Raw genomic sequence first — 27884 nt, forward strand, 5'->3', positions numbered from 1 at the left:
AAAGAAAAGACAGAGAAACTCCATCATTTGAATTTTTTATTCAAAAGATTAACTGATTCTTGAAAATGTTTTTATTTATAATCTTTGAGCTTTGTCGTCAGTGTTGTGGCGCGCGCGCGCGTGTTGGCCCAGTTTCTTTCTAGGTCTCGAAGCTTTTCTGAAGTCTCGCGATATTTTCGGTCTCGCTGTCGTCAGGGATTTTTCCGTTTTCATCAATTTTACACCGCAGACAAACGCACCTGCGCGCGCCTGCGAGAGCACGCGCAAATGCAGCAGATCTGCGCGGGGAGGGCGGGGAAGCGCGCGCACTCGCGAACACTTTCTATCATTCAGAGAAGAGAGGCGGGAGCGCTGATCCACTGAGTGACGGTCCGGACCGTCAAAACCAGAACCGGACCCGATATCGCAAAAAGCGAAGCGGCGCCAGAGAAACCCCACCGCGCGTGAACGCAGCGCGCGGGCGGTTTAGGTGAGGAGGAAGAACGGAGAGCAGGGAACCGCAGGGCTCACCGCGCGCGCCCGGACCGGACGAGGTTCGGGGCTTCTTTCTCAAAGCGGGTTTTCTCCGGACGCAGCGCGCGTGCAGCGCCCGGTCCCACGCTTACGCCGTTACGCGGCGGCAGCCGGATCCAGACCGCTGCAGATGGGTTAGGACCGGCCGGTTCCGTCCAGAGCCGCACGTCGAACCCCTGAGGGGTCCGCACACACCTGCCCGCGCGACGTGCGCGTCCGTGAGATGTAGAAGCCGCAGAGCCGAACCGCAGGTGCCGCTTCTGTGCGCCAGAACCCGGAGCGTCAGCCAGAACCCAGCAGAACCATGCCGGCTGGGATGAAGCCGCTTGAGAAGTTCCTGAAAAAGCAGACCACCGCGCTGACCCGGGCCGGGGGCTTCGTTGGGGGGGTGGGGGACAAGGCCAGCGGCGGGACCGCGGCGTCCAGGAGGAGGGCCAGCCTGTCCCGGGTCGTCCCGTTCTTCAGGGAGACGTCACCGGAGAGCGGCCACGCGCGGGAGGTCTTCAGGTGGGATATACCTGCATGCGTGAACGCGCGCCGCTGGTGAAAACCCCCAAACTTCATTTACTATCGGGGCTCAGCAGGAGCGGAGCAAAGAGGCAGGCTGGGGTCAGGGGCCCACGTGGGCCCCCGGATCCCCCCAACAGAAAAGGTTCAATTCTGATCGGAACCAAAAACAGGAGGACATTTCTGAGAAAAAACAAACTTTACTAAAAAAGTATTTCGGATGTCAGAGTGAAGAATAGTAATATAGGAGTATTAAGTGACACATGTCAATCAAACGCAACATTTGCTTAAGTTGGTTTGGAGGCTTCATTTATTTATTCACATGTTGAATTTACAAAAGCATTATTTGTGTGTTTGTATAAGCGTGTTTGTGTGTTTGTATAAGCGTGTTTGTGTGTTTGTATAAGCGTGTTTGTGCGTTTGTGTAAGCGTGTTTGTGCGTTTGTGTAAGCGTGTTTGTGTTTGTATGAGCGTGTTTGTGCGTCTGTCTAAGCGTGTTTGTGTGTTTGTATAAGCGTGTTTGTGTGTTTGTCTAAGCGTGTTTGTCTAAGCGTGTTTGTGTGTTTGTATAAACGCGTTTGTGGGTTTGTCTAAGCGTGTTTGTGCGTCTGTCTAAGCGTGTTTGTGCGTTTGTATAAGCGTGTTTGTGTGTTTGTATAAGGGTGTTTGTGTGTTTGTATAAGCGTGTTTGTGCATCTGTATAAACGTGTTTGTGCGTCTGTCTAAGCGCGTTTGTGCGTCTGTTTAAGCGTGTTTGTGTGTTTGTATAAGCGTGTTTGTGTGTTTGTATAAGCGTGTTTGTGTGTTTGTATAAGCGTGTTTGTGCGTCTGTATAAACGTGTTTGTGCGTCTGTCTAAGCGCGTTTGTGCGTCTGTTTAAGCGTGTTTGTGTGTTTGTATAAGCGTGTTTGTGTGTTTGTATAAGCGTGTTTGTGCGTCTGTCTAAGCGCGTTTGTGCGTCTGTTTAAGCGTGTTTGTGTGTTTGTATAAGCGTGTTTGTGTGTTTGTATAAGCGTGTTTGTGCGTCTGTCTAAGCGCGTTTGTGCGTCTGTTTAAGCGTGTTTGTGTGTTTGTATAAGCGTGTTTGTGTGTTTGTATAAACGCGTTTGTGGGTTTGTCTAAGCGTGTTTGTGCGTCTGTCTAAGCGTGTTTGTGCGTTTGTATAAGCGTGTTTGTGTGTTTGTATAAGGGTGTTTGTGTGTTTGTATAAGCGTGTTTGTGCATCTGTATAAACGTGTTTGTGCGTCTGTCTAAGCGCGTTTGTGCGTCTGTTTAAGCGTGTTTGTGTGTTTGTATAAGCGTGTTTGTGTGTTTGTATAAGCGTGTTTGTGTGTTTGTATAAGCGTGTTTGTGCGTCTGTATAAACGTGTTTGTGCGTCTGTCTAAGCGCGTTTGTGCGTCTGTTTAAGCGTGTTTGTGTGTTTGTATAAGCGTGTTTGTGTGTTTGTATAAGCGTGTTTGTGCGTCTGTCTAAGCGCGTTTGTGCGTCTGTTTAAGCGTGTTTGTGCGTCTGTTTAAGCGTGTTTGTGTGTTTGTATAAGCGTGTTTGTGTGTTTGTATAAGCGTGTTTGTTTGTTGGCATAAACATCCTGACCTTTGACCCCGCAGCCCTGACAGCGAGGACCCGCCCTCCTGGCCCTGTGCAGCGGGAACCGGTCTGGTCCCGGTGGCGAGCAGCGCTAACAGCTCCGGTTCTGGAGGCGGGGACGTCCGCAGCCCGTCTCTGTCCAGCGACGAGCAGAACTCAGAGGCCAGCCTGATCGCAGAGACCAGCGGGGGAGGGGGGACCCCCCTCCCCCCCGACACGCCGGACAACCTGGCGCTGGCGGTTCTGGACAGCGTGGCGGGGAAGCGCTTCAGCCACTGCTCAGGTAAGACCCCGCCTCTTTGCCGTCAGTGGGAGGAGCGTTTGATGGAGTCCAATCAGATCTGAAGTTCTTCAGAATCAAGAACGTTGGGTTCTTTCAGGCGGTTCCACGTTCTGGTTCTGCATGGAAATCGCCTTTTACCCACAATCCTCTTGGGAATCACATTCTTTCAGGTCCAGCCCCGCCCCCATTCATTCGTGTTTTTCTCGTTGAAATGAAGCGGTTGAGTCCCAGGAACCAGAAGTTCTGGTTCTACATTCAGGGTTAGAACCATCGGATCCACGTTGAGCCTAGTTTCTCAGGAAGGAAGGTTCTGGATCATTCATGAGGCAGGAAAGCTGCAGGAACCGAGTCGGAGACCTTCAGCAGGACCAGAACCAGCTTGAAAAGTGATGGATCTCACAGGAGAACCTCAGTGCAGCAGCACAAAAAGAACCGGAAATGGTTCTGGTTTCTGTCCCGAAAACCAAAACCTTCTGCAGAAATTCTTTCAGGAGAACCAGTTTGTGTGAAAAAAGGTCTTTTTGACCTTGAAGTACCTGTGGGGACTGGACTGGACCACAAGAGGAACGAAGGACGCAGAGGTTCTGAAAAAGAAGAACCCAAAATGCGGTTCTGGTTCTTTAAGTTTTTGTCAAATTGAAAGCAAAGAGTCAGATGGACACGAAGACGTTGGAACAAACTAAAAGACATGGAACCAGGAGAACCTGGACAGAACCGACACGCTCCATCTCTGCAGGACGGAACATCAGAACTCCAGGTGTTGCTGCTGGGTCTGCAGAACCAGAACCAGTGACGCCGGTCTGGGATCAGCTCACAGCTGCTCCTATGGAAAGGTCCGGCGTGGAGGCGGGCAGCGGCCCAGGCCGGCGTTCTCCCTCACGCTTCTCCGCTGCAGAAACCATAACCACATCCACGCTCTGCCTAAGCCCCGCCCCCTCGGCCGTTTGGGCTCAGACTCTCACCTGTCTGGTTCTACCTGCTGCGGTGCGGCACGCTCGCCCCCGTGGGACGATTTCCAGAGAAGTCTTCATCATCATGAAGGCCTGGTTTAAAGCCCCACACCGCTGTGACCTTTGACCTGCAGGAGCGTGCACGCTGCCCCGTGCTCCTGCTCAGTGTTTGTCAGTGTTTGGAAGAGGAGCCGCCCGCCTCTTACGTAACGCCTCGGCGTGCCGAGGGCCGGGCGTGCTCAGACAGGAGTTCAGGCGCGGCGGCGTCACGCCATGGAGATGAATGTCAGTCTGACTGGTGGGTGTGGCTCCAGACCAACGTACGGCCAGGAATGAGGCGCTCGCCGCAGTTTGTGTTTGAAACCTAAAAAACAAACGGAGGAACCGCCCAATCAGGAAGCCCCGCCCCCATGGTGACGTCAGAACTTCAGGAGTCGATGGTTCAGCGCCGGAACGGCTCATTCAGAAGCTTTGCTGCTGTGTTCCATGGAAAGAAGCGTCAGGAGTAGCTCGTTCTAAAAGTAATGGGATTACTTTATGCCTCAGGGCATTACTCCGTAATATTAGTAATTCTCTATTTAGTACAAGTACGATTCTGAAATTCTAAAAACCATAGGAAGTCCAGATCCCTGAAGCAGCAGACAGAACCTTCTCTATTCTGTCCTTTAGACTGGAAGTTCTGGGTACAGAATCGGAGAACCGGGTCGGTTCTCCGATTCTCCGTCAGAACTTTTGAGTACAGTTGAGGGTCGGTTCTCCGGTTCTCCGTCAGAACTTTTGAGTACAGTGGAGGGTCGGTTCTCCGATTCTCCGTCAGAACTTTTGAGTACAGTTGAGGGTCGGTTCTCTGGTTCTCCGTCAGAACTTTTGAGTACAGTGGAGGGTCGGTTCTCCGTCAGAACTTTTGAGTACAGTGGAGGGTCGGTTCTCCGATTCTCCGTCAGAACTTTTGAGTACAGTGGAGGGTCGGTTCTCCGATTCTCCGTCAGAACTTTTGAGTACAGTTGAGGGTCGGTTCTCCGGTTCTCTGTCAGAACTTTTGAGTAAAGTTGAGGGTCGGTTCTCCGATTCTCCGTCAGAACTTTTGAGTACAGTTGAGGGTCGGTTCTCCGGTTCTCCGTCAGAACTTTTGAGTACAGTTGAGGGTCGGTTCTCCGATTCTCCGTCAGAACTTTTGAGTACAGTTGAGGGTCGGTTCTCCGGTTCTCCGTCAGAACCTTTGAGTACAGTTGAGGGTCGGTTCTCCGTCAGAACTTTTGAGTACAGTGGAGGGTTGATTCTCCGTCAGAACTTTTGAGTACAGTGGAGGGTCGGTTCTCCGTCAGAACTTTTGAGTACAGTGGAGGGTCGGTTCTCCGATTCTCCGTCAGAACTTTTGAGTACAGTTGAGGGTCGGTTCTCCGGTTCTCCGTCAGAACTTTCGAGTACAGTGGAGGGTCGGTTCTCCGGTTCTCCGTCAGAACTTTTGAGTACAGTGGAGGGTCGGTTCTCCGATTCTCTGTCAGAACTTTTGAGTACAGTGGAGGGTCGGTTCTCTGATTCTCCGTCAGAACTTTTGAGTACAGTTGAGGGTCGGTTCTCCGTCAGAACTTTTGAGTACAGTTGAGGGTCGGTTCTCCGATTCTCCGTCAGAATTTTTGAGTACAGTTGAGGGTCGGTTTTCTGGTTCTCCGTCAAAACTTTTGAGTACAGTGGAGGGTCAGTTCTCCGTCAGAACTTTTGAGTACAGTGGAGGGTCGGTTCTCGGGTTCTCCGTCAGAACTTTTGAGTACAGTTGAGGGTCGGTTCTCCGATTCTCCGTCAGAACTTTTGAGTACAGTGGAGGGTCGGTTCTCCGTCAGAACTTTTGAGTACAGTGGAGGGTCGGTTCTCCGTCAGAACTTTTGAGTACAGTTGAGGGTCGGTTCTCCGATTCTCTGTCAGAACTTTTGAGTACAGTGGAGGGTCGGTTCTCCGTCAGAACTTTTGAGTACAGTGGAGGGTCGGTTCTCCGATTCTCTGTCAGAACTTTTGAGTACAGTGGAGGGTCGGTTCTCCGTCAGAACTTTTGAGTACAGTTGAGGGTCGGTTCTCCGATTCTCCGTCAGAACTTTTGAGTACAGTTGAGGGTCGGTTCTCCGGTTCTCCGTCAGAACTTTTGAGTACAGTGGAGGGTCGGTTCTCCGATTCTCCGTCAGAACTTTTGAGTACAGTTGAGGGTCGGTTCTCCGGTTCTCCGTCAGAACTTTTGAGTACAGTGGAGGGTCGGTTCTCCGGTTCTCCGTCAGAACTTTTGAGTACAGTGGAGGGTCGGTTCTCCTATTCTCTGTCAGAACTTTTGAGTACAGTGGAGGGTCGGTTCTCCGTCAGAACTTTTGAGTACAGTGGAGGGTCGGTTCTCCGATTCTCTGTCAGAACTTTTGAGTACAGTTGAGGGTCGGTTCTCCGTCAGAACTTTTGAGTACAGTGGAGGGTCGGTTCTCCGATTCTCCGTCAGAACTTTTGAGTACAGTTGAGGGTTGGTTCTCCGTTTCTCCGTCAGAACTTTTGAGTACAGTTGAGGGTCGGTTCTCTGGTTCTCCGGGACAGAATGTGTTCCGTTCTTTAAATGTACAGAAGTCTTTGATCTTTGTCTTCGTTCTCTAGTCCTTGACGTTTTTCTCGATGAAGGTTTGAACTCTGAGTGGAAACAAAAGTGTGAAATGTTCCGTCTGTCTGAGGAACGTCGAGAACGAGTGGCGAGGAGTCGGACTGCCAGAAACACCAGATGTCTTCTGCTGCTGTTAGAACGTAGCTCCTGGTCGCCCGTCTGGTCGTTTTCCTGAAATCAGCCTAAATATTTCCGTCGGACTCTTCAGGACCGTGCGCCGCTCTGGTCGGACGCTCACCTGGAGCGCAGGTGCATTTACACCCAGAGGAACCTTCCGGGTCCTCTGGGTTGCTGGAGCCTATCCCAATCACTGAAGGGGGGGGGGGGGGGGGGGGGTCAGGTTCACCGGTCAACCGATGAAACATGTTCTGGACTGCTGGGGGAACCCGGACAGAACGCACACAAGAACACAACGCTGGTTGACTGCGTGATGATGTCATCACCATTTGATCAGTTGATGGATGTTTCAAAAACCGACCCTTTGACGAACACCCGAACGCCTCACAGGTCAGAACCCGGGTTTCATCTCTGCAGAAGGCCGCTCCTGCCGGTCCTGGTGTGGGAGGACCACCGAAAGCAAAGAGAAGCTCCGCCCACTCCACTGCTCTTCCTCCTCCTCTTCTCCGTCGGCTTCTCTTGCTGCGAGGACGATGGTGCAGAGTCTGTGCGTCGCTCAGACGTTCAGGAGAGGCTCTCAAACCCTGTTCTCATAGCAACCAGATCTCAACTACACATTTGGAGAAGAGGAGTGGGAGGAGGAGAGATGAAGAGCGGAGGAGGAAAAATGAAAGGATTCGGCTGCAGAACTTTCCTACTGAGAAAGCGTCTGCAGCGACGATCAAATCCCTCCTGTGTTCACACTTTTAAGCAGCTTCTGGGTTGACCGCTGCACCACAGCTGCCCAAACAGAACAGAGAACATGAAAAACTGAGTCCAAAACCCAACACCAAGCAGAACCTGCAGCTTTCAGGGTTCTGGTTCTGGGTTAGCCTCATTATGTGACGCTGGCTCGATGATAGAGACTGCAGAAAGATTCTGGTTCTGATGGGTCCGGATCCACACAAGTGTTTTTCATGCAATGTTCCTCCTTTGTCAGCTTCCACCAGTTCGTCCTCTTCTCTGCCTTCATCATTTCCTCTTCATCACCAGAGTCTTCCTCCACACCACCGTCCCACACTCTCAACCCCCCCCCTGCAGTCAGCTGGGGGGGGGGGGGGTGTTGGTTGGTTCTATGTGCAAAATATCTCTGATTGGATCACAGATTGGATTAGAATAGAACTGTGGAGACGGTCCAGAAAAACTTGATCAGAACCAATCACGACGAGCAGAACTGTCTAGAGACCCGGAAACCAGTTCTGTTGTAACCCCAGAACCCTGCAGCAGAGAGAGAACGGGATTCTATTGCTGTTATGGAGCGGTGGAGCGGGCGACCGGTCCTGTTCACGCCGTCTACGCTTGACGTAAAACCAGAGCAGTAGTGACCCGCCGGTCTCCATCAGAAAGAACCTTTGATCCGGATGAGTCGGATCGGGTCAGAGTGTTCTGAACGGCGTGTTTACAGGACGCATTTTTATTCTGACCAGGCGTTTACTCCGATTACTTTTGTCCATGTAACTGCAGACCTCCGTCAGATTAACCCGTCTACACAAGATGTAGTCCATCTATGGGGCGGCTGTGGTGCAGCGTTAAGGCGGTCGACCTTTGATCAGAAGGTTGCAGGTTTGATTGCTGCCATGTGTGGAAGTGCCCTTGGGCAACACGCTGAACCCCACATTGCCTCTGGTGGTTATATTTTGGCGCCAGAGTTCAGCAGCAGAGCCGCCGTCAGTGTCTGAACGGGACGGTAGAAACACGCCACACGCCTTCCTGTCCCTCCATGTTCCCGCCTCTTCTTAGAGAACGTTCTGAGGAAACGCTGCACAAATGCACACATCTCTGCTTCCATGTACTGGAAGTTTCCATCCGTCTTCTGGAGACCTTAAAACATTTTAGAAACCCATAGATCCAGGATGCATCCATAGTGGTTTCATAATCCCTAAAGATTCCCGCCTTTACTGCGGAGTCTCAGACGTCATTCTGGTGTGATCGGTCCAGAGGAGGCCGCTCCACCACCGAGCACAGAGGTTTCAGACGGGGATTAAAATCCACACCTTTGATGATGTGACAGTTGCTTTATTTTGAAAGGATCCTGATCTAGGTCATTCTGTGGAATCATGGGAACGTTTGGAACGGGAAGCAGCCAGTTCTCCTGAAGCAGAAACCTTTAGACCTTGTTTTCCTCCATCCAGGCGGTTCCTCTGCTCCTCCAACGTTCGGACTCCGTGTTCTCCCTCTCTGCGTGTCCTCGCATTATTTCCAGCTGGCTGATCCTGTCAGCTGAGTGTAAGCTTTGTCACGTACAACAAGCGGCGTTTCACAGAACAAATCCACACAAACCAAACCAGAACGTGTCTGCAGGACGGCAGCAGACCAGAGTGTGGGTTCTCTGCTGGCAGCCCATCGTTGGGTCAATGGGACCATTAAGGTTCATCCAGCATTTTCTATAATGATGGTTTCTGGAGGTATCAATCTGCAGTCTATCCACCAAAGGTCATTTGATTCTTTTCTGTATTGCTTCACTGGTTTTGATTTTGGATCATCCTGATTTAGTCTGGATTCCGTCCCGATTTAGTCTGGATTTTGTCCCAATTTAGTCTGGATTCCATCCTGATTTAGTCCCGATTTAGTCTGGAGTCCAACCCGATTTAGTTTGGAATCCGTCCCGATTTAGTCTGGAGTCAGACCCAATTTAGTCTGGAATCCGTCCCGATTTTGTCTGGATTCCGTCCTGATTTAGTCCCGATTTAGTCTGGAGTCCGACCCGATTTAGTCTGGAATCCGTCCCGATTTTGTCTGGATTCCGTCCTGATTTAGTCCCGATTTAGTCTGGAGTCCGACCCAATTAAGTCTGGAGTCCGACCCGATTTAGTCTGGATTCCGACCCGATTTAGTCTGGAGTCCGACCCGATTTAGTCTGGAGTCCGACCCGATTTAGTCTGGAGTCCGACCCGATTTAGTCTGGAGTCCGACCCGACTTAGTCTGGAATCCGTCCCGATTTAGTCTGGACTTTGTCCCGATTTAGTCTGGATTCCGTCCCGATTTAGTTTGCAGTCCGTCCCAATTTAGTCTGGATTCCGTCCCGATTTAGTCTGGAGTCCGACCCGATTTAGTCTGCAGTCCGTCCCAATTTAGTCTGGATTCCGTCCCCATTTAGTCTGGATTCCATCCCGATTTAGTCTGGAGTCCCACCCGATTTAGTCTGGACTTTGTCCCGATTTAGTCTGGAGTCCGACCCAATTAAGTCTGGAGTCCGACCCGATTTAGTCTGGATTCCGTCCCGATTTAGTCTGGAGTCCGACCCGATTTAGTCTGGAGTCCGACCCGATTTAGTCTGGAATCCGTCCCGATTTTGTCTGGATTCCGTCCCGATTTAGTCCCGATTTAGTCTGGAGTCCGACCCGATTTAGTCTGGAATCCGTCCCGATTTTGTCTGGATTCCGTCCTGATTTAGTCCCGATTTAGTCTGGAGTCCGACCCAATTAAGTCTGGAGTCCGACCCGATTTAGTCTGGATTCCGACCCGATTTAGTCTGGAGTCCAACCCGATTTAGTCTGGAATCCGTCCCGATTTAGTCTGGAGTCCGACCCGATTTAGTCTGGAGTCCGACCCGACTTAGTCTGGAATCCGTCCCGATTTAGTCTGGAGTCCGACCCGATTTAGTCTGGAGTCCGACCCGACTTAGTCTGGAATCCGTCCCGATTTAGTCTGGACTTTGTCCCGATTTAGTCTGGATTCCGTCCCGATTTAGTTTGCAGTCCGTCCCAATTTAGTCTGGATTCCGTCCCGATTTAGTCTGGAGTCCGACCCGATTTAGTCTGCAGTCCGTCCCAATTTAGTCTGGATTCCGTCCCCATTTAGTCTGGATTCCATCCCGATTTAGTCTGGAGTCCCACCCGATTTAGTCTGGACTTTGTCCCGATTTAGTCTGGAGTCCGACCCAATTAAGTCTGGAGTCCGACCCGATTAAGTCTGGATTCCGTCCCGATTTAGTCTGGAGTCCGACCCGATTTAGTCTGGAGTCCGACCCAATTTAGTCTGCCGTCCGTCCCAATCTAGTCTGGATTCCGTCCCGATTTAGTCTGGATTCCATCCCGATTTAGTCTGGATTTTGTCCCAATTTAGTCTGGACTTTGTCCTAATTTAGTCTGGACTTTGTCCCGATTTAGTCTGGAGTCCGACCCGATTTAGTCTGGAGTCCGACCCGATTTAGTCTGGATTCCGTCCCGATTTAGTCTGGATTCGTCCCGATTTAGTCTGGAGTCCGACCCGATTTAGTCTGGAGTCCGACCCGACTTAGTCTGGAATCCATCCCGATTTAGTCTGGAGTCCGACCCGATTTAGTCTGGAGTCCGACCCGACTTAGTCTGGAATCCGTCCCGATTTAGTCTGGACTTTGTCCCGATTTAGTCTGGATTCCGTCCCGATTTAGTTTGCAGTCCGTCCCAATTTAGTCTGGATTCCGTCCCGATTTAGTCTGGAGTCCGACCCGATTTAGTCTGCAGTCCGTCCCAATTTAGTCTGGATTCCGTCCCCATTTAGTCTGGATTCCATCCCGATTTAGTCTGGATTCCGTCCTGATTTAGTCCCGATTTAGTCTGGAGTCCGACCCGATTTAGTCTGGAATCCGTCCCGATTTTGTCTGGATTCCGTCCTGATTTAGTCCCGATTTAGTCTGGAGTCCGACCCAATTAAGTCTGGAGTCCGACCCGATTTAGTCTGGATTCCGACCCGATTTAGTCTGGAGTCCAACCCGATTTAGTCTGGAATCCGTCCCGATTTAGTCTGGAGTCCGACCCGATTTAGTCTGGAGTCCGACCCGACTTAGTCTGGAATCCGTCCCGATTTAGTCTGGACTTTGTCCCGATTTAGTCTGGATTCCGTCCCGATTTAGTTTGCAGTCCGTCCCAATTTAGTCTGGATTCCGTCCCGATTTAGTCTGGAGTCCGACCCGATTTAGTCTGCAGTCCGTCCCAATTTAGTCTGGATTCCGTCCCCATTTAGTCTGGATTCCATCCCGATTTAGTCTGGAGTCCCACCCGATTTAGTCTGGACTTTGTCCCGATTTAGTCTGGAGTCCGACCCAATTAAGTCTGGAGTCCGACCCGATTAAGTCTGGATTCCGTCCCGATTTAGTCTGGAGTCCGACCCGATTTAGTCTGGAGTCCGACCCGATTTAGTCTGCCGTCCGTCCCAATCTAGTCTGGATTCCGTCCCGATTTAGTCTGGATTCCATCCCGATTTAGTCTGGATTTTGTCCCAATTTAGTCTGGACTTTGTCCTAATTTAGTCTGGACTTTGTCCCGATTTAGTCTGGAGTCCGACCCGATTTAGTCTGGAGTCCGACCCGATTTAGTCTGGATTCCGTCCCGATTTAGTCTGGATTCGTCCCGATTTAGTCTGGAGTCCGACCCGATTTAGTCTGGAGTCCGACCCGACTTAGTCTGGAATCCATCCCGATTTAGTCTGGAGTCCGACCCGATTTAGTCTGGAGTCCGACCCGACTTAGTCTGGAATCCGTCCCGATTTAGTCTGGACTTTGTCCCGATTTAGTCTGGATTCCGTCCCGATTTAGTTTGCAGTCCGTCCCAATTTAGTCTGGATTCCGTCCCGATTTAGTCTGGAGTCCGACCCGATTTAGTCTGCAGTCCGTCCCAATTTAGTCTGGATTCCGTCCCCATTTAGTCTGGATTCCATCCCGATTTAGTCTGGAGTCCCACCCGATTTAGTCTGGACTTTGTCCCGATTTAGTCTGGAGTCCGACCCAATTAAGTCTGGAGTCCGACCCGATTTAGTCTGGATTCCGTCCCGATTTAGTCTGGAGTCCGACCCGATTTAGTCTGGAGTCCGACCCGATTTAGTCTGCCGTCCGTCCCAATCTAGTCTGGATTCCGTCCCGATTTAGTCTGGATTCCATCCCGATTTAGTCTGGATTTTGTCCCAATTTAGTCTGGACTTTGTCCCAATTTAGTCTGGACTTTGTCCCGATTTAGTCTGGAGTCCGACCCGATTTAGTCTGGAGTCCGACCCGATTTAGTCTGGATTCCGTCCCGATTTAGTCTGGATTCGTCCCGATTTCCTGAAGGATCTTCTTTGGAGTTCATTTTGGGATTTCAGTTTAAATCCCATCAAACCTGAATTGTCCTTTAGGTGTGTCTCTGTGATGGACGGGATAAATAAATGTGCCGGATAAGCCCCGCCCAGCTGGGATAGGCTCCAGCAACCCCATGACCCTAAACAGAATCAAGTGGTTTATGAATGGATGAACGGTTCTGGTTAGAACTGTGGCTCTGGTTAGAACCTTGGTTCTGGTTAGAACCGTGGTTCTGGTTAGAACTGTGGTTCTGGTTAGTTCTGTGGTTCTGGTCACACGTTCGTGTGCATGCCTGCGTATCAAACACGTGAAGTAGGCAGGATGGCGGTTCACAGATGGTTCTACAGGTTCTGCAGTGGCAGAAGAACGGTTCCTGCAAGTCCGATCCAGGTTCTGATGAGGAGACGCAGGACAAGCTTCGGACCTGCAGGTTCTGCTGCTGCTCCGATAACTCCTCTGGAAAACCTCACACAGACTTCATCCTGGTCTTCAGTCGTCTTTCCTCAGATTTCCCTCTTCATGCTCTCTCTGTGGCTAACATGGTGTCTCCATGGAAACGGCCTGCAGAGAGGCGGGCCCTCCTGAGACACGCCCACTGCAGCATGCCTCTGCCGGTTTCCTGGATGTGGGTGCAGGTCCGTTCTTACAGCCTCTAACATGTAATCATCTGCTTCCTGCTGCGATCTCAGCGGCGCCGTGTTTAGCCCCCCATGGGGGGGAGGGGGGGTTACCGTGACCACCTGACCTGCTATGATGTAACTGCAGCCTCCACTCGTGGTCACGGTTGGCTTCCTTCATCAGCCTCAGATCCTCGTGGGCTGAAGATGCGTTGGCGTTTGTAGCCGGGGGGGTGGGGGGGCCGCCTGTGAATCCCACAGCTGCTATAGAGTGCAGGTGGTGCGTTCAGGGACAGTCTGTTCACCTCAATTCTGTGTTTGTGTCTCTGCAGAAACCCTCCTGGATGACTTCATGCTGACACATCCCATCTTCCTGACAGCCGACAGGCTCCAGCAGGTCCTGCTGCAGCAGTATCCTTCACACACGTGCACGCTCACACGCGCACACTCACACGTGTCCCTGCTGCTGCTGCGTGCAGCCGCTGGTGTCGTGTTGCTGCGGTTTGCAGGTCATGTTTTGTCTGATAGCCGCGCAGGCCCTCTGTTGGCCCCGCCCCCTCCTGTCTGTCTGAACCCGGGTTCCACGTGAGGCGGTTCTACTTGGGGGTGGAGGGGGGATCAGCAACCTGTCCGCTGGGGGCAGCAGTGAGAGCCTGAGCCTTCAGGGAAGAACGAGCGAAACCTGGAGTCCAGAACCACACAGGGACGGGATGGAACCTTGATGGTCCTCTTAGAACCTAAAGGTTCTAACAGAATGATCCGCTGGACCACAGCCAGGATGTTCCTCTGACCAGAGTTCTCCTCCCCAGAACTCTGAAGGGATCTAGAGTGTTCTTCTCCTGTAGACGGAACCGACCCGGTTCCCCTTCTTGAAGAGAGGAACCGCCAGTTTGGGTCGGCCAGTCCAGAAGATCTCAGCCAGCGTGTGGCCCCAGTGTGCCTCAAAGCATGATGGGTAAACTTCTGTTTCACGTGTGGGGCAGAGGAGGAAGAGCTTTGATGAAGATCAGGAGGCACGCTGTGATGAAGGTGATGTGTGGGCGGAGTCATGTTCAGGTGAAGGACAGATGATGTTTCTCTGACATCATGAGGCGTGCTGCAGCTACTGGAGACATGCTCTCTGGGAATCATGGGAAATGTAGTTCTCAGCCCACACGATGGTCAAAAGTGAAAGAGGAGAAAAGGTGAAGAAGCTGTGTTTGGGGGGGGGGGGTCGTCACGGCGACTCAAACTCATGTTTGTGTGAACACGGACGTCTTTCCTACTTAACGAGATCCTTCAGATTCAGCGCCGGAGACGAGGGGGGTGGGGGGAGGAGGGACACGGAGGCGACACTGAGCGCCACCGAGAGGAAGCAGGCGGTGCTGCAGGTGGCGTTCAGGTACCTGGACACCTACAGAGAGCTCCTGCAGGAGGAGGGGGAACGCAGCAACAGCTTCCCCAAGGTAACCCCCCCACACACATAGACACCCCCCCAATTACACCAATTAAAAGAGAACAATTATCCTGCGTGGGAGGAAGTTCACCTTCAGCGCTTCACTGATGTACGCTGACGCACAGCCGGGTCAGAACCCGCTGGAAGAGAGAGGGACGGCGGTCCAACGACCACAGAGCTAAAACTGCTGCGTTCAGGGTTAAAATAAGGGATTCATTTCAAGTGCTGCCCCCCTGTGTCCACCAGCAGTACCACACCTGCTTACAGTGAAACTGGGTCAGAACCTCTGATCTTAACCTGGAGTTCTGTTTGTGTGAAGGAACTGTGCAGGAACGCACTGCAGGACCTGAGCCAACATCCAGAACTGGTGGAAGATGTTCTGAAGCTGCAGAGGTGGACGGAGATCCTGCACTGCCCGTAAGACACAAAACTCAGCACACAGACACCACAGCACAACACACAGACACGACAAACGACACACTGACACGACAAACGACACACAGACACGACAAACGACACACAGACACGACAAACGACACACAGACACGACAAACGACACACTGACAAGACAAACGACACACCGACACGACAAACGACACACTGACAAGACAAACGACACACAGACACGACAAACGACACACTGACACGACAAACGACACACAGACACGACAAACGACACACTGACACGACAAACGACACACTGACAAGACAAACGACACACTGACACGACAAACGACACACTGACACGACAACACAACACACTGACAACACTGCCACGACAACACAACACACTGACACCACAGCACAACACACTGACAACACTGCCACGACAACACAACACACTGACACACAGACACACACAGAACATTTGTCTGAAGCTGAAGTTTGGATTCTGTTGGTTTGATGTCTGCGTCTGGACGAACAGATTCCTCTCTGCTACGTCGTACGTCTACGTTCAGGTAGCAGCAGGTGTGTTTTTGTGGCAGAGAAGTGAAGCTGTGGAAATCTGTGACGTCTTTAGCACAGAGTCCCCCCCCCAAACAAATCGGTGTCCTCGTGCATCACAAACATGTAACCCCCCCCCCCCCCCCCCCTTACGTTGCAGCTCTGCAGAGGAGAGGGAGAGCAGGAAGAAGCAGGTCCGTCCGCTTTTCCGCCACTTCCGCCGCATCGACGCCTGTCTGCAGCCCAGAGAGGCGTTCAGGGGCTCTGATGAGAGTATGGAAATCACACACACACACTCATACTGCAGTCTGTGCACCAGTACAAAACACACAACGCTTGTGTTCCAACTAGGGCTGTGACGATCACCGCATCACCTCACTTTTTTTTTTTTTGTGAAAGTTCAGCATATGCTGCGTGATTGGAACTATAATAAACACATTAAACACGTTCATCTTTGCTAATAATTTCCTTTTTCTGCTAGTCCTGTGTGCAGACTTTCCTTCTTTCCTTCAGACTATTCTCTCCTTTACGAAGCCCTTGTCCTGACATTAAGATATTAAAATGTATCTTGTTCCCTCAGATTATTATCTCGTTCGTACGAAATACTACTCCGTTCCCTCGAAATGATTAACTCGTGCGAACGCAATAATTATGTCGTTCGAACGCAATAATTATTCACGTCATAAGTCATTCAGGCGGATATCCTCTCTGTACGCCGGCAAAAGCCGCTTTCAGTGGTAACTTCCGTGTCTCTGTGACCCATATTTGTTCAAAAGGAACACGAAGAACAAAAATGATCACTTTATTACCGTCTCAATGAATATAAGAAAAATATCAAAAGATTTACAGGGCTCCAGACTAACTTTTTTCACTAGGAGCACAGTGGCCCCTAACTGAAAATTTTAGGGGCACAACCAGAAAATTTAGGGGCGCATACCGTAAATCAACATGCTAACCAAATCTACTAATTTCCACTGTATTACTAATAAATACTTTAATAATAGATGCAGAAATTACAATGTGCTGTTTCAAATTCAGTGTCACATTTTATTCTGCACTTTTGAAGATGCAACAAGAAGGTAAACTGACAGCAGCATCGCTGTCATGACAGTACAAATAAGTAAAGAAAACGGATGGAAATTTATCTTTGTGACACCAAATAGGTGCAGCCAAGATGCACAACAAGCGTGTTTGAGATCACCCAGGTGAACTCAACGCTGCGCAGATCACCTGGTGTGAGACATATATTTTTGTTTTTGCTCCAACATCACCTGTCAATCATCACAAAAATATCGCGAGAAAGGGGTGGGAGCAAGGGGCAAACCTACCCGGACACAGCTGGAAACTAGAGACTACAAAACAATGCATTATGGGACATGTGTCCTGATGGTTTTTGTAGTGGAGTGATTAATTAAAATAATTTAAAATACCAATTCATTAAAAAAGGCTACATACATCACAAAACATTAAAATATTCATAAAATATATAATAACACAGATCATACTAAGGGGGAGAATAATATTAAAACTAAATTGAATGTTAAGGACAACTCCAACTTCCTGTTCTCCTTCAGTCTCGCTGCAGATTCGCTTTCATCTCACAGCCCCCCCCGCCTGGTGTCCCCAATGATCCAGGCGAGGTGCTGGTTCATCTCAAACACGTCTATCGTTGCATTTTCCCCACGTATTTTCAGTGAGTCTAAAACTAATGTTGTTTTTGCTCGAGCGTGTTTAAAGTTCAAGCCCCGTTAGCTGTCACGCATGTAGGTGTGGGACATTTATTCTCCTCAGCTGACCCGACTCCCGCGGGACGGGAGCGGTGTGCTGCCGTAACCCGTTTGATGCGCCGCCGTAACCGTAACCAAAACCTAAACCTTCCTCCGGTTCTGTGCGGCCCAGAGAAAAGTTCAGCACGGACTGCATACACTAGCCGCAGGTGGGAAGAACGAATCAATAGTTCGCTTATTCGTAGCTCAGACACACACATATCAGGTTGTGATGATTACTTCCCACAGATGTTTACGCGCGCTCGATTATCTCTAGGCCCCTCCCCCTCCACGCATTTAGCCACTCACAGTGGCTTTCCCTATTCTTCTCACACGCAGTGGCCGCCTCACAGACGGGCATCACGCGAGTGTGTGCTCGTGTTTAATGAATATGTGCGCGAGTGCGTGTGTCTGCCTGCGTGCGTGTGCGCTCGCGTCTCATTGATTATTTCATTGATCATTGACGTGCCCCTTCAACGTTTGATGTATAAAAAAATACGTAGGGTGGGGGAGGCAAATTTACTGGTCGCACATGTGTGACTGGATGTAAAATTCAGTCGCACACTCTCAAATTTTGGTCGCAAAATGCGACCAAATGGTCGGAGTCTGGAGCCCTGATTTATGATAACTAGGCTGCTTTGTCATACGATAGCTCCTGCTAGGCTACTACTAGCGCCGCCGCAGAGCTCTTTGATGTATGCTGGCATTTCAAAGTCAAAGTCAGGTTTATTTGTCAATTTCTTCACATGTGTTTGACATGCAAAGGAATCGAAATTACGTTTCTCACTGTCCCGTGGGTAGACATAACAGTAAAGTGCAGATGCACAACAAAGAAACAGGCCTAATTTCTAAGTAATGATAAATAATAAAATGTGAAAACAAGGTGCAGGTTGTTTAAAGCAACATGAGCCAACAGTGTGCATTTACAGGTAGTGTGCTGGGAGGTACACTAGTTGTAGGTAAGGTAGTACCTTATGGCAACTGGCTGGTCTGTTGACAGACAGACAGCTGATATTGTAGTTTAGGGTCGAATAGGAATAATAATATTCAGGACTTGTATTTGATTAACTTTAGCAGTCAGTCACTTTACATTCGAATGCTATTAGGCTACATGCTAACTAACTAGCCGATCATTTATCCTGTTTATACAGGGGTATACAGCGATGAATAAAGGCCTCCTGCCCCGCGTTCTTCATGGGTGTCAGGCTTCACGGCTACCGGAGAGGTGACAGAGTGTCTGCAGTCTCTTTATTACTGGGCAATATAGAATATTCTGAGAAGATGTCTGTACTAGAGAGCACAGGTGAAACTTGCGTGCAGCTCCAGAGCGGTCCGCTGCAGAGGAATCAACACGCACCCCCAACACACAGTCACAGTCAATCTACAACACCTATGTAGGCTATATAGTTAGTTCATTAGCTAGATAGGTAGTAGTTAGTTGTTACTGTTATTTGTTAATAAAGAAAAGACGTTGTATTTATTTCTGATGCGGCCGCCAGGGGAGTTTTGAGGGGGGGGGGCTGCGGTTAACCACGACACCGCGCCCCCTGGTGGTTCATCACCGCGGTTATCAAAAATCCGACACGTCACAGCTCTAGTTCCAACTCAACACACCTGCAGCTCAACTCATGTCCTCTAGAGGGAGACAGAGTCTGGACAAAAGTCAAGCCTCTGTGTGTGTGTGCGTGTGTGTGTGTGTGTGCAGTCTTCTGCAGGGTGTACACCCCCGACCACTCCTACGTCACCATCCGGAGCCGCCTGTCCTGTCGGGTCGGAGAGATTCTGGCTCTGGTCAAAGAGAAGCTACAGTACAGCGAAGATCAGCCGGTTCTGCCCGGAAACCTGGTTCTAGTGGCTGTAACATCAGCAGGAGGTCCGAGACCACACACACACACACACATACACACACACCTACACACACGTGCACACTCTCAGGTTGTGTTAACCGTGGTGAGTTTGTGTGTTTCCAGAGAAAGCGGTGTTTCGTCCGAGCGACGAGGCCGTCTTCACCACGCTGGGCGTCAACACTCACCTGTTCGCCTGCGAACCGTCTGAGCTGGACTCGCTGGTGAGGATCAATCCCATGATGCTTCACAAACACACCTGTTACTGTTGACCTACTGAGAGACAATAGGTCGTAGATTTTCCCTTTAATGTAACTTTTTGGAAAACTCCTGAGGTTCTAGTACCAGACGGTCTGGTTCAGACCTGCACGGTTTCTTCCTCCACGCTTTTTGCTGGAACTTCTTCTTCACCTGCAGCTTCCTCTTCCTGAGGAGATCCACTGGACTCCAGGCGACAGCAAACTCCACGACATGTCAGCCGAGGAGGTCGCCAACCAGCTGGTGGTGTTCGACTGGGAGCTCTTCAGCTGCGTCCACGAGGTACAAGAACCTCCACAGAAAATCACATGTCTGATTTTTAAAGAACTTTTTTGAGATCTGGAGCCTGGCCACTCCAGGACGGTGACATGTTTGAAGCCACTCCTTCGTTACCCGGGCAACGTGTGTTTGGATTGTTGTCCTGCTGAAAGACCCAGCCATGTTTCATCTTCAGTGCTGATGGAAGGTTTTCACTCCAAATCTGACCATTCATGGCCCCATTCATTCTTTCCTTTACACGATTCAGTCGTCCGGGTCCCTTTGCTGAAAAACAGACCCAAACCATGACCCCCCCCCCAGCCTTAGTTTCCTTTGGTCCCAGCTCTCTGCAGGTCATTCACTAGGTCCCCCGTGGGATTCTGGGATCTGTGCTCACTGTTCTTGTGATCATTCTGACCCCACGGAGTGAGATCCTCAGATGGAGGGAGATTCTTAGTGGTCTTGTATGTCTTCCATTTCATAATAATTCATTTCTTCACACCAAGCTGCTCACCTGTTGCAGATTCAGTCTTCCAGCCTGGTGCAGGTCACCAGTCTGGTTTCTGGTGTCCTCAGACAGCTCTTTGGTCTCCATAGTGGAGTTTGGAGTGTGACTGTTGGAGGTTGTGGACAGATGTCTCTATATAGATAACCAGTTCAAACAGGTGTCATTACTACAGGTAACCAGTGGAGGACAGAGGATCCTCTACAGCAGAAGTTACAGGTCTGTGAGAGACAGAAATCTAGCTTATTGTAGATGAACAAATACTTATTTTCCACCATAATTTACAAATAAATTATTTAAAAATCAGACGATGTGATTTTCTGGATTTTTTCTCTCATAGTTGAGGTTTACCTATGATGAAATTGACTCACCTCTGTAAGGGGGGCAGATGCACAATAGGTGGATGACTGATTACTTTGTTCCCCACTGTATGCATGTAGTATGGCCCCTTGTCGCTACCTGCCACCGCGGCCCCCGTTCTGCTAACGGGGTCTAACTGGCTAAGCAGCCGCCTGAGGCCCCTCCCTACCAAGGATCAATGAGTCTAAAAAGGGTATTATGCCAAAGATGCTAATTATGCTAACTATGCTATACTGGCTAACATTGCTAGGATTGTGTTCAGTATCATCAACTAGCTCAAAAAATACATCGCTAAAGATGCTAACCATGCTAGATGGTATTTTATATGAGCAGCTTTTTGTTGGTTTTATCTCCATAGCAACCATTTTATGTTTTGGTCGTCTGAGGATGACGAACGAGTCTATATGATGTTTAGGAGAATATGCCAAAGTAAACTATAGGTTTCCTTGGTAACGGAGGGCTTTTGTTAACCACGCCCACATTCCTAACATTAACTTTTTACAATATTCCGGGGAAAAATGTGTAAGCTACACGGAAACGCTACTTTTGAGAGCTCGCTATGCTAACACAATTCAAAACATACAAACTTTACAACATTTTTTCCCCGGGAGCCTCTTAGTGATGCTCGAGGAGTTACAAGGTGATTGATTGAAATTCCTAGGAGATTAAATTTGTTGAAGGCACTGAAGGTGTTTTTTTGTTTTGTAATTCAAGATGGCGCCCTCTTCCAAAGGTCAAAAGTCAATGAAAGTTGGGTTCTGGTGGTAGACTTAACCTGGCAGCATGTTTGCAAAGTTTTCTTTTTCCAAACTGTGGGAAAATGTAAAATCGCCAAACATGGTGATATGCTTCAACATGGCCGCCAAGCTGAAGCCCCCCCCCCATTTTCAATGTATACAGTAAACCCTTGTTTATCGCGGGGGTTACGTTCCAAAAAGAACCCGTGATAGGCAAAATCCGTGAAGTAGAAACCTCTATTTTTTTTAACAATTATTATACAATTAAATACTCTGTTATACATTGAAAAGAAAGAACAAACCATTTTACAGGCTCAAACATTTGTTTCACAAATCAAAGTACTTTAAAAACGTTTTTTTTTTTCAACAAATAACTTCTGTACTGTCAAATAATAATTTTAATCATCAATGTGAACAGAAGGCTTCAAATCGCGGAGATTAGCCCCGCCCACCGCGACCCGAAGAATTGGATTAAACGGGAGAAAATTTAAAATGATCATGAAAAAAATACAAAGTATAAACGGACAAATAGTGGTTCAGGTGTATTTCAATGCTCTTCAGTCTGAGAAGCTGCAGTGTTTTCTCCTTCTGAAGCCCGCGGTGCAGCTGTGTTTGTTCAGGAGAAGAACATAGTGATTGACAGTTGGTGTTGCTCTTTTTCTATGGGTTTTAGAGAAACTTGAAATTGCAAGGCGATTTGCATGTACGTAATTTGGCAAGCTGTTTTACGTACGTGTACATATTAAACTGCAACATTATTGACGCGCAGGTAGAGAAGAAGCGGAGTGACTTTTTAGCCAATCAGAATGCAGAACACAATGCACGATGCAAATCCGTGAAGTAGCGAAACCGTGTAAAGTAAACCGTGTTATAGCAAGGGATCACTGTATTTCAGTATATTTTGGAGATGCCATTTTGTTTCGTTGGTGTATTTGTAAAAGCTTGTTTTGTCATGGGGGGCTTTAACTAGGTCATAAATGGATCTCCACGGGGTTCTAGGTGTCTGTAAACGTTGGGGAGTTTTTGATGATGTGTGTTTGGGTGGGGGGGCTCAAAGGCACAGTTTGAAGAAGAACCGCTAGAACGTCCGGTTCTCCAGGAGGAACAGACAGTTCTCTACAGAAACAGATCTTCATCAGACGGGGGTCGTGGTCGCTCACGCTGCTTCTCCTGGCTCCTGCAGGTGGAGTTCGTTTGTTACGTGTTCCACGGCGAGCAGTCCCGCTGGCGCCCCCTAAACCTGGAGCTGGTACTGCAGCGCTGCAGTGAGGTGCAGCACTGGGTCGCCACTGAAATCCTGCAGTGTCAGTCTCTGCCGAAGAGGATCCAACTGCTCCGCAAGTTTATCAAGATCGCAGCACTGTGAGTCACTTTCATGAGAACTTTGAATAGAACTTTATCCAGGTGAGAACCGGTCAGGTAGATGTTTGGAAAAGTCCTCATGAACTCTGAAAGGAGTGCACGTTTGTTTTTTGACGCCTTCTTGTTGTGAAATAAAAACTATTCAAAGCTGCATTCCTGCGTTGCAGCTGCAAGCAGCAGCAGGACCTGCTGTCCTTCCTCGCCGTGGTTCTGGGCCTGGACAACCCGGCCGTCAGCAGACTGCGGCTCACCTGGGAGGTAAAGTTACTGCAGAGCTGCAGGTGTTTGCATCCATGAGGACGTTGCAGCATTTGTCCTCATGGTGGCGCTGCTGATAGATGGCTTTAGGATGAACAGATGGGTGAGGAAGGACTTTATGCAGTTGACGAAGTTCTGAAGAACTCTGTGGATGTGGTGTCACCTTCAGGGTCTCCCAGGAAAATTCAGGAAGCAGTTTCAGCTGTTTGAGAGCATTGCTGTGAGTACCTGACGTTCCATCGGAGGCATTTAGATCATGACAAGCAGAACTTCATTGGTTCCTTCTCCCACAGGATCCTTCAAGGAACCACAAGTCCTACAGAGACGTGATCACCAGCCTCAGACCTCCGCTGATCCCCTTCACTCCTCTGCTGCTGAAAGGTGACGAGAAACACAAAGACCTGTCAGCAGGAGGCGGAGCTAAAGATGAGCTTTCACTCTAGATCTGATTAGACCTGAATCTGATTAGATCTGAACCTGATTAGACCTGAATCTGATTAGATCTGAACCTGATTAGACCTGAATCTGATTAGACCAAAACCTGATTAGACCTAAACCTGGTTAGACCTAAATCTGATTAGACCTAAATCTGATTAGACCTGAATCTGATTAGACCTGAATCTGATTAGACCTAAATCTGATTAGATCTGAATCTGATTAGACCTGAATCTGATAAGACCTAAATCTGATTAGACCTAAACCTGATTAGACCTGAATCTGATTAGACCTAAATCTGATTAGATCTGAATCTGATTAGACCTGAATCTGATTAGACCTAAACCTGATAGACCTAAATCTGATTAGACCTAAATCTGATTAGACCTGAATCTGATTAGACCTGAATCTGATTAGACCTAAATCTGATTAGACCTAAACCTGATAGACCTAAACCTGGTTAGACCTAAACCGGATTACACCTAAACTTGGTAAGACCTGAATCTGATTAGACCTAAATTAGATTAGATCTGAATCTGATTAGATCTGAACCTGATTAGACCTGAATCTGATTAGACCTAAATCTGATTAGACCTGAATCTGATTAGACCTAAATTAGATTAGATCTGAATCTGATTATATCTGAATCTGATTAGATCTGAACCTGATTAGATCTGAATCTGATTAGACCAAAACCTGATTAGATCTGAATCTGATTAAACCTGAATCTGATTAGACCTAAATCTGTTTAGACCTAAATCTGATTAGATCTGAATCTGATTAGATCTGAATCTGATTAGACCTGAATCTGATTAGACCTAAATCTGATTAGACCTAAATCTGATTAGATCTGAATCTGATTAGATCTGAATCTGATTAGACCTGAATCTGATTAGACCTAAATCTGATTAGACCTAAATCTGATTAGATCTGAATCTGATCAGATCTGAATCTGATTAGACCTGAATCTGATTAGACCTAAATCTGATTAGATCTGAATCTGATTAGACCTAAATCTGATTAGACCTAAATCTGATTAGATCTGAATCTGATTAGATCTGAATCAAATTAGATCTGAATCTGATTAGACCTGAATCTGATTAGACCTAAACCTGGTTAGACCTAAATCTGATTAGATCTGAATCTGATTATGCTCAAACATGTTTGAGCTTCTGGGTCTGAAAATTTGGATCTGCTGCAGGTTTGCTCCCCACTGCCCGTTCCTGTAGAAAGATGATTAGAAAACCTTTTCCTCATTTTACTTACATATTTTCTAAGTAAAGATAAGGAATGTCCTCACATTTGCCACAAACCCTGACCTCATATGTTGTGATGGGACTGGAACCAGAAACCCCATCAGGGTCAAGTGAAGCTCTGCGGTTTGTGTCCGTTCCTCCAGATCTGACGTTTCTCCACGAGAGCTGCAAGACGTTCCACGGTGACCTGGTGAACTTTGAGAAGATGGTGAGTCTGAAAGGAGGCCGTCTTCGGACGGCAGCGTCCTCTCTTATTTTGGGGGCGTGTCCTTCAGGCTTTTAACGAACAGAAACTTTAGGTTCCTAATTTTCCGGTTCTGGTAGTTCTGTGGTCTTAAACGGTCCATGTGGAGCCAATGAGAAGCTGGACGTCTTGATGTTTTCTTCTTCTTCTGCAGCATAAAGTTGCTGAGATGGTGAGGATTATCCGCCGGTACCGGAGCAGCCAGCTAGGTAACAGCTGCTAACCGCTGGTGTCATGTTGGGATCTGTCGCCTTCTGGTGGCAGAGCTGTGACGCTGCCGCTCAGACACTAACAGGTCTCTTTTTCGTGGTAGCCATGGATACGGAGACGTCCCCCTCCCACCTGCAGACCAAGGCCTACGTGCGACAGCTACAGGTGATCGACAACCAGAACCTGCTGTTCGACATGTCCTGCAAGCTGGAGCCCAAAGACACATAGAGAGGAGGAGGAGGAGGAGGAGGAGCAGCGGTCTGAGCTCCTCTTCCTCGCCTTTCCGGAGCGACCACACAAGACTGGAAACCCGCTTTTATTCTAAAACTCATAGAAGCGGGCCCCTAACCCACGTCTGAACCCAGAGAACTGGATTTGCTGTTGGAGCGACTGACAGTCCTGCTGCAGCCAATCACAGCTCATCTGCAGAGGACGCGAAATGACGGAACCTTCTGGGTTCAGCCCAGGAACCGGTTCCACAATGAGAAACACCGAGCCAAAGCTCCACAACAGGAGCTGATGTCACTCTGGACTGTCTCTGCCCCCTGGAAGAACGAGTACATCCCAAACTCAGACGTGGCGTTTTTATCCAGAAACACGACTTTACTACCTGTTTGCTAAAGAGCACGAAAGCAGGAGAAGAGCCATGATTTACCTTCAACACTACAGAACCGCCGCCGGACAAACTGTGGCGTCCCGCGGGGGCGCTCTCTTCCAGGTTCCATCCTCTCGGACCCTGAATGCACCACGCACTGCTGGTGGGCTGATGACGCGTTCGGGCGCACAGGACAAATGTGTAGATGCTGGTTTTCTACCAAGACCCGAGTCGAGAACGCATCAGATCCAAGCTGGTTCCTAACGTCCGGCCGCACATCTGCCATAAAAATGTGAAATATTGCAAATCTGTTTGGGCTGTGGTTCCGGTCCGTGGGCGCCCCATTTCCCAGCCAGCTGTGGATGACCTCACACTCCGGCTGCCGTCACACCCAACCGACCCGCCGACAACCGGCCGGTTCTGCAGAACGTCTTTGGCAATAACGACAGGAAGTGGATCCAGTCGGCCGAGCCGTCGCATCAACGAAGCACTTTTCGCCAAACCTCAGGGCTCAAAGACATGGAGAGGTTCTGTTTACGCTTTCTTCTCAGTTTCAGTAGAGTTTGGTTCTGTTGAGTCCAGTTGTGCTGCGATCAGTTGGTTCTGTGTTTGTACAGCTGATCCCACTTCAGTCATATTTATATCAATATTGAAAGTTGTTTTTTTGCCGTGACCGTCACCAGAGCCGAGGCCGACCTCAGAACCGAGCCGGGTTCCTGATCCACAGCAGAACAGGTTCTGCAATGTTCTGGTTAAAACATCCTCGCCACACTCATAACGCAGCATTGATCAGTGCAGCTCACAAGTTTGATTCCCGGCTTCTGCGCAGGTGTTTCACCTGAGGTGGACTTGATTGCATCAGAACCGCAGAGGTTTCTGAGCAGAACCGCTGACTGGGTCACGTCATCACTGATGCGCCTTCTAATGCCTGCAGCGGCTCTGAAACGTTCACACACAGATGAATTCATCTACTTTATTTAATTCTTTACCTATTTTCACAAATCATTAAATTTGACGTCCGAGAAGAAATGTGACCAAACGACACCAGACACGCTGTCTGTGGATGAAAGCCACGATGATTGACCTTTGAACTTGTGAGTTCTCAGGAGAAGCTGGAGGGGCTGATGGCGCCAGAACCTCACAGGAGGTCGGTCCTACACCCGCCATGACACCTGAGGTTCCTGCGGTCCTCGGTTCTGGTGATCAGTGAACTTCATTTCCATCTGTATCATAACATCTGCCTGATGAAGCCACGCCCCTCCAGAACCGACTCATCCGGGTTGGATGTGAGTCGATTCTGGACAGAAACGTGTCCAGCAGAACCAGACCTTCCGTCCTCGGGATGAGTCCAGACCCTCAGACTGCAGCGTCTCAGAAGCTGTTTGGACTCGATGGGTTCTGGTTTAGTTGTGGTGGTCTTGATCGGGTCACTTTGGTAAGGTCTGATTCTGGTGGGTCTGAGCGTGGAACCCACTCTGCTGCTGGCTCCCTCAGAACCTCTCCCTAGGTTCTGGGCCTTTCCTCGGATCCCTCCAGAGTTGGAGCTGGAACTCAGGTCCAACTTCTTCTAACCTCAAACTCAGACGTTCTGACCCAAACCGCTCTTCTCTGACCTCACTTCCTGTTCTGAGGATCATCACAGCATCAGCTCAAACTCTGCTGGGACCCGGCGGGCAGGTGGCTGTCCACTCTGCCACCAGCACGCTAACCCCTGTACATACTACAGCCGTGTAAATACGCAAATAGTATCGGAGACTCTATTTTACGTAAGAGAGTGGGCGGAGCTAACTCAAGGAGAACTGTTTGGTGTTTTTATTTGTGATGAAGACTTTCTGAAACCTTTGTTTGCCGGTTCTGTTTTCTATCGGACCTTTCCTCGTTTGCTTTTTGTACAGCAGTGGTTGTTTACATCATAGAGTCCCCTCTTGTGATGCAGTGTGATTGGAGCACAGGTGTGATGGGGCGGGGCTTCATACATTATTGAAACACCGTTGCTTTAAACATGAAAATTAAAGATATAAGATGAAAACAGCAGTGTGTCGAGTTTTCTATTCATGGTTTCTTTTACCTGAACAGCTGACGATGTTTGAAATCATATAAAATATGAATGTTTTGTCACGGAAACTTGGAGAAAAATA

At 49.1% G+C, this 27884-nt stretch overlaps 1 protein-coding gene across 1 annotated transcript; it reads left to right on the forward strand.

The window, feature by feature from the left end:
- Nucleotides 1-278: 278 nt before the first annotated feature.
- On the forward strand, nucleotides 279-27777 carry rapgefl1 (Rap guanine nucleotide exchange factor (GEF)-like 1). Its single transcript, XM_023957206.2, has 16 exons — nucleotides 279-1020; nucleotides 2629-2891; nucleotides 13611-13689; nucleotides 14561-14723; nucleotides 15033-15130; nucleotides 15819-15931; nucleotides 19130-19297; nucleotides 19395-19492; nucleotides 19686-19808; nucleotides 22570-22748; nucleotides 22916-23006; nucleotides 23176-23226; nucleotides 23300-23387; nucleotides 24841-24905; nucleotides 25096-25150; nucleotides 25255-27777. The coding sequence occupies exons 1-16, from the start codon at nucleotides 818-820 to the stop codon at nucleotides 25377-25379; spliced, it is 1962 nt and encodes a 653-aa protein (XP_023812974.1). The 5' UTR covers nucleotides 279-817; the 3' UTR covers nucleotides 25380-27777.
- The last annotated feature ends 107 nt before the right edge of the window (nucleotides 27778-27884 follow it).

This window comes from Oryzias latipes, chromosome 8 (genome assembly GCF_053564925.1).
Source record: "Oryzias latipes strain Hd-rR chromosome 8, Olatipes_Hd-rR_3.1".
NCBI lineage: Eukaryota > Metazoa > Chordata > Actinopteri > Beloniformes > Adrianichthyidae > Oryzias > Oryzias latipes.

Excerpts from the sequence above, each read along its gene's own strand:
- rapgefl1 (XM_023957206.2), top strand. The coding sequence starts at position 818 with ATGCCGGCTGGGATGAAGCCGCTTGAGAAGTTCCTGAAAAAGCAGACC. Across the intron at positions 13,690-14,560 it reads CAGCAGGTCCTGCTGCAGCA|ATTCAGCGCCGGAGACGAGG; the intron begins GTATCCTTCACA and ends GAGATCCTTCAG. Across the intron at positions 19,809-22,569 it reads TCTTCAGCTGCGTCCACGAG|GTGGAGTTCGTTTGTTACGT; the intron begins GTACAAGAACCT and ends TGGCTCCTGCAG.